The following is a 6,693-nucleotide window of genomic DNA, read 5'->3' as shown; positions in this document are numbered from 1 at the left end:
AGGTTTTGCATTGCCTTAGTAAGTTCATCATAATCAATATGAACCGATTGACCTTCTTCTGGAGTGTTAAATTCGGATGGGTTACCATGTGTTAATATATCTCTAAGTTCCTCGTCTTCTGGGCTATCAAGAGTTACTATTCACTCTACCGGGTTCAACCGGTTAAATAGGCTATTTGTGCAATATTTCCGTTGGCCAACGGACCAAAACATGGTCTGACCGTTGCCAATGGTCTGTGGGGGCCCCAAGTCCGAAATTTTTTTTAAAAAAAAACTAGTCGTTTGAACCGGGTCGGTCCGGGCCGGTTAATCCGGTAAGAGTTACTATTTACTCTACCGGGTTCAACCGGTTCCGGTTACCCGTTTGGGCCAGCTGAACAGCGCCAACCCCCCAAACCCTCCTATCCAGCCCAGCCCAACCCCTTATTACCGGTCTGGGCCGGTTTCGGGTTCTATCGGTCTGGGCCGGTCCGGAACCGGTCCAACCCAGCCCGTTTAACACCTTTACTTCGAACCCTTTACTCTTCACCACTATTGAAAATCATCAAGACATAGACCCCCCAATGATGGACTCGGAAGATCAAGTAGTTGATCAACCAACCTTAACGACCTCAAAGGGCATCAAATTGATAACACTCACTGATGAGGAGAAGGTACGAATCTATGAGCCATGGAAAAATTCCATAGTGGGCAAGCGTATGTTACACCACTATCTAAAGAGAAAAATTCAAGAACTATGGAAACCAACTGAAGATTTCCAGTTGATTGACCTTGGAGTAGACTACTACATAATCAAATTCAAGAAAAAGGAAAATATGGACAAGGTAATGAATCAAGGCCCTTGGTTCATTAACGGACATTTCCTCTCTATTACTAGATGGAAACCAAACTTTGTTGTCACTCAAGAGAAAGTCACAAACTCAGCAGTATGGATTAGGCTTCCTCAATTACCTACAGAATTTTACGATGGCAAAATTCTGGAAAAAATTGGTAATGCAATTGGCCGGCTCCTAAAAATTGATGTTTGCACATCAACAACTCTGAGAGGTCGTTATGCAAGATTATGTGTGGAATTACCATTGGAAGTTCCAGTTCAACCGTTCATCTATGTTGGCCACCACAAACAAGCAATACACTACGAAGGTGAAAATTTTCTTTGTAAAAATTGTGGACGATTGGGGCAAATAGCACAAAAATGCTCCTTTATTATTCAGAAAATAGAGATAGAAAAAATAAAGATACAAGCAAGGAATTATCAACAATTACAAATGATGGGGAAAAAGAACAATGGACAACGTTTTTTTTTTCCAAAGGAAGACATCAAGGTGCAAAAGTCAATTGTCCCACTCTTTGCTCTTTCTCTTAAAAGATTTGCTTCGATCTATTGATAATTAGAGGGCAAAAACATATGATATTTGCACCATACCAATACATGCATAACACTTGTTTTGCACGTGAATTTCAAATACTTAACCATGATCAGTTATATGCATTGTCATGTCGTTAAATCGCTTAACTAAGTTAACATGATTTGGTGTAAACAGTCGATGTAGAGCAGGATTTGGAGCTTATTTAGGGATTATAGTTTGTTTAATTTATTGTGTTCTAAATTAATAATTTGTACATAATCAATAAATTTTTTAAAATAAACACAAAAGTTTAACCAATATTTCTCGGTTCTGCTGATACAATAATGGGTAGCCCTTGATTGCCAATCTAGCCGTACTTTAATGAGTAACTACTCCAATAATATCATAATTGTTATAAATATATTATATTATGGATGTTCATTTAGTACTCAGTTGTAAATAAACTTCCTGAAGAAGCTTATCCATATGGGACTCCACCGTAAATATGTTTATCTATTTAAGTACTCTATTGGAAATAAGTTTCCTGAAGAAGCTTATCATTTTGATACCCGATTATGGATAAACATTACCTCCGGTAGAAGATTATTCATACCGGGTATAATAAGTTTATCCTTTCAGTACTCAGTTATAGATAAATATTATCCCCGGTAGAAGATTATCCATACCGGGTATAATAAGCTTTCTTTTCAGTACCCAGTTATGGATAAATATTAACTCCGGTAGAAGATTATCCATACCGGGTATAATAAGCTTATCTTTTCAGTACCCAATTATGGATAAATATTATCCCCGGTAGAAGATTATCCATATCGGGTATAATAAGCTTATCCTTTCAGTACCCAGTTATGGATAAACATTACCCCCTGTAGAAGATTATCCATATCGGGTATAATAAGCTTATCCTTTCAGTACTCCGTTATGGATAAACATTGCTCTCAGTAGAAGATTATCCATATCTGGTATAGTATCAGCTTACACAACAGCTTCCTTTCTTCTATAAATAAAAGAGATTTCAATTCATTATGTACATCAGTTTGAATTCGAATAATATATCAGTTTCTCTCTATACTTGTTTTTACTTTATAGTCTTTATTTTATAACACGTTATCAGCACGAGACTCTGCCATCTCGAGCAAATATTTTGAAAGTATCTGAGGTAAGAACTTTCTTTTCCTAAATAATGTCAAATCTTTCTAAACTTGAATTTGTAGCCCTGGATATATCGGGCAAAAGCTACATGTCTTGGGTGCTTGATGCTGAAATTCATCTTGATGCGATGGGTCTGGCAGACACCATCAAAGACAAAAATCAGGCATCAAACCAAGACCGTGTCAAAGCAATGATATTCCTACGCCATCACCTTGATGAGGGCCTGAAAATGAAATATTAAATCAGGCATCAAACTAAGATCCAGTCATATTGTGGAATAATTTGAAAGATAGATATGACCACCTGAAGATGGTCGTTCTTCCACAGGCACGATATGATTGGACTCATCTAAGACTACAAGATTTTAAATCTATCAGTGAGTATAATTCTGCTATGTTCAGAATTATTTCCCAATTGAAGTTATGTGGTGATAATATTACTGATCATGATATGTTGGAGAAAACTTTCACCACTTTTCATGCCTCGAATATGCTCCTGCAGCAGCAATATCGAGAGATGGGATTTAAAAAGTATTCTGAACTTATCTCACATCTTCTTATAGCCGAGCAACATAATGGGCTATTAATGAAAAATCATGAATGCCGACCTACTGGTTCTTGTCCATTCCCTGAAGTGAATGAGACGAACTTCCACCAGGCTAAACATGGAAAAGGTCGTGGCCCCAGTCGTGGTCATGGTCGTGGTCGGGAAAGAAACTCTAATCATGGTAATAATAATGCACCAAAGAACACTCCTCACCACCAGCAGTGGAAAAGGAAGGAACAAAAGCATAAAGCGGTGCAAGCACCAAATGCAGAAAATGCATGTTATAGATGTGGAGAAAAAGGGCATTGGTCACGTACCTATCGTACGCCAAAGCATCTGGTTGAGCTTTATCAAGCCTCCCTAAAGAAGACAGAGAAAAATGTTGAAGCAAATTTTATTTCTGAAGATAATTTAGACTTCATGCATTTGGATGTAACTGATTACCTTGCACTCCCAGAAGGAGAAACAAGTCATGTAATCGGTGGTGAATCTGTAGAAATGTAAATATTTTAATTTTTGTTATTTGTAATAGATAGTATGGTTATGTAATTGTTGTACATAAAGAAAAATTATGATTTGATAATGATGTTTACTATAATATATCTTGTTTATGTCATTTTGAAGAATATGGATAACATTATTAGATCAACTTAAACTCTAGCAGAGTTTGCAAGAAATATACAACCACAAGAAGTGGTTATATTTCGTATATCTCATTGTAATTATATTTTGTTAACTACCAGAAGTGGTATATGCCTATGATCACCAGAAGTGATAATTTAGGCTTTCTATGGTTACAATTGAAGATAAGCTACATAAATATTCTCTATATTAAATGCACGCCTCGATTTGCTCCTGAAGTAGTAAATATTTTAAAAGAGGTTGAGGCATCACAATTTGATGTGATTAATGCGCATTCAGATAATTATGTTCGATTTCCTGAAGGATGAGAACTTTTGATAATATTAATCCATTCCCTGAAGTGAATGTGACAATACTAATAAGTCGGGTAAATATGAACGCGCTCTTGATGTGAATACATTACAATTCACCTCCAGAAGAGTTAATATAATTGAGAGAATATATACTCAATATTTCGTATTTTAAATTTGCTCCTGAAGAAGTAACACAATTGAAATTGCCTCCTGAAGTGGAAAAATATTATGAAGAGGAGTTTTCGTGTGCTTAAACAATTGTTTTACATTGTTTATTTGATTGTGATTTTCTCTCATGACACCAGCAGTGTCTGAGCAATATTTGATAGTACAAAATGTATCAACAACTCCTGAAGAGCTAAATGTTTGCCTAAAGAATACATGACACCAGTAGTGCCAGATAAATATTAGATTGTGGATAATAAATGAAGGCTCTCGAAGAGCTTATATACAAATATGTCATTCATATTATATGATTATGGTCAAAACATATGTTGTAGTAAACCTGAAGTTTACTAATACAAATGGCTATCATATTGAGACTACAAATGATTGGAAGATTGATAATCTTCATGTTTCCACAATCATAGGGGGTAAAATAATATGTATGTGAGAAGTTACCCGCCTTATTCTTTAATTTGTACTATATCATGTATCACAGTAAACCAGAAGTTTACTAAAGCAAAAGTTTATGCCATAGTAAACCAGAAGTTTACTAAGAGATAACACATGACATGATAAACTTGAAGTTTTCATTTGCCATTTTTAAATGAGCTATTTGAGAATTCAGATAAGCATATACTAAAGAACTAGAAGATTCTTCAGGAATTCTCATGTGTTGCTTGTTCTCATAATGAATTGATTATACCAGCTAAAGTTGGGACTAAGACCCCTGATTCTGAAATATATAAAAGGTGAATATGGGCCCGTTCACCTATCATGTGAACCACTTATAGGTGCATATATGAGATGGTTACATGTGTAATTATTGTCAACCTGCAGTTTGGCATTTGGAATTGCTTTTCTCGATTAAGAGCATAATTTTCAGATTATGAAATCAAGACAGTTCATCTTGATAATGCTGGTTTATATCCAAGCTGGTTTAGCATTGAATACCTCCTATTAATGGCTAAACCATTGCTTATGAGAACAAAGCTTCATGTGTTGGTCTAAGATTTTCTAAATTGCATATAGCAGCACTTGTATGCATCAGATCAACAATATATGATAAGTCCTCCCTTCACAATTGGTTTAGGATCAGAAACCAAATATTTTTACTATCTTTTGTTGCGTGGTATATGATTAATTTCTCTACCATAATACACAAAGATATGTTTCCCAAAGATGATTGGGGATATATGTTAGTTTTTCTAACATTTGGGGGATGGAATAAACAGTTGAAAAATATGCTATATGAATCGAATTATCATGATCCTCACTTAGAAGATAATTCAAGTCGAATGCCAGAAGCATTTGCTGATCCAAAATTAAATATCATATTTCAGCTGCAAATGCTCCTATTAAAATTAAAGTCCCTGAAGGATAGAGTTTACTGTACGCATGAAGCGTGGTAGACCAATCGGTTCCAAAGGTAACAATCCTTGAAAAATAGTAGGAGCTAATGATCAAAATGATCATAATGAGGAGGAAATAAGCTCTAGAAGAGCCCACGACATAACATTTCATGAAACTCCCGAAAAAGTTCAGGTACCTGAAAATAAAGAAAGTGATGAGATCTCCACAAGTTATGTCGCTTCGGAACTGACACAAAATGATCGTCGACGATATATTTAATACAATATAGTGCACAATATTGTAAAAGATTGTGAGGATCGGACTAGCAGTCCAGACACTTGAAGATGTCATACCATTTAGATACAAGTCTTAACCTATATGACTTATTTGGCTAAATCTATATGAAGATCCTTGAAGGATTGAAAATGCCCGAAGCATATAATTCAAAGTCTTGAGAAATGTACTCGATCAAATTATAAAGATCTTTGTACGGTTTAAAGCAATCTGTGCGCGTGTGGTATAATCGCCTCAGTAAATATTTGCTGAAAGAAAGTTACATAAATTATGTTATTTGTCCATGTATTTTTATAAAGAAAATGTCATCAAAATTTGTTACACTTGTTGTTTATGTTGGTGACATAAATCTTATTGGAACTCCGGAAGAGCTCCAAGAGGGTCTTAAAAATACTTTTACATGGACAAAGTGTACCCATTAAGTACACCAATGAATATTCAATCACTTGAAGTGAATAAGGATCCGTTCCAACCTCTAGAAGAGGATGAGGAGCTCCTTGGTCCTGAAATACTCTATCTCGGTGTAGATGGTGCACTTATTTATCTTGCTAATGCTAACAAAAGTGGTGCAGATCGTATTGGTAATGCAGATGCAGGTTATTTATCCGATACCCATAAAGCTCGATTTCAAACCGGCAAGCAGGGAGTGCATATGATTGAGATCAGTGATTCATTCGAGAAACATGTGGGTTGGAATGTGATAAAAGACCCACAATATTATACGGAGACAATGTTTCATGCATAGCACTATTAAAGGGAGGATTTATAAAAGGAAATAGAACGAAGAACATTTCACCAGAATTATTCTACATACATGATCTTCAGGAAAATTGTGACATTGGTGTGCATCAAATTAGTTCAAGTGACAATCCAGCAGATTGTCTT

General features: G+C 35.5%; 1 protein-coding gene across 1 annotated transcript; it reads left to right on the top strand.

The window, feature by feature from the left end:
- Positions 1-565: 565 nt before the first annotated feature.
- Positions 566-1,387, top strand: LOC104227795 (uncharacterized). Its single transcript, XM_009780123.2, has one exon. It carries the CDS (start codon positions 566-568, stop codon positions 1,385-1,387), a length of 822 nt encoding a protein of 273 aa, XP_009778425.2.
- The last annotated feature ends 5,306 nt before the right edge of the window (positions 1,388-6,693 follow it).

This window comes from Nicotiana sylvestris, chromosome 9 (genome assembly GCF_000393655.2).
Source record: "Nicotiana sylvestris chromosome 9, ASM39365v2, whole genome shotgun sequence".
NCBI lineage: Eukaryota > Viridiplantae > Streptophyta > Magnoliopsida > Solanales > Solanaceae > Nicotiana > Nicotiana sylvestris.
Note: the sequence above shows the minus strand (reverse complement) of the source record. Positions and strands in the feature narration are given on the sequence as shown.

Excerpts from the sequence above, each read along its gene's own strand:
- LOC104227795 (XM_009780123.2), top strand. The coding sequence starts at position 566 with ATGGACTCGGAAGATCAAGTAGTTGATCAACCAACCTTAACGACCTCA.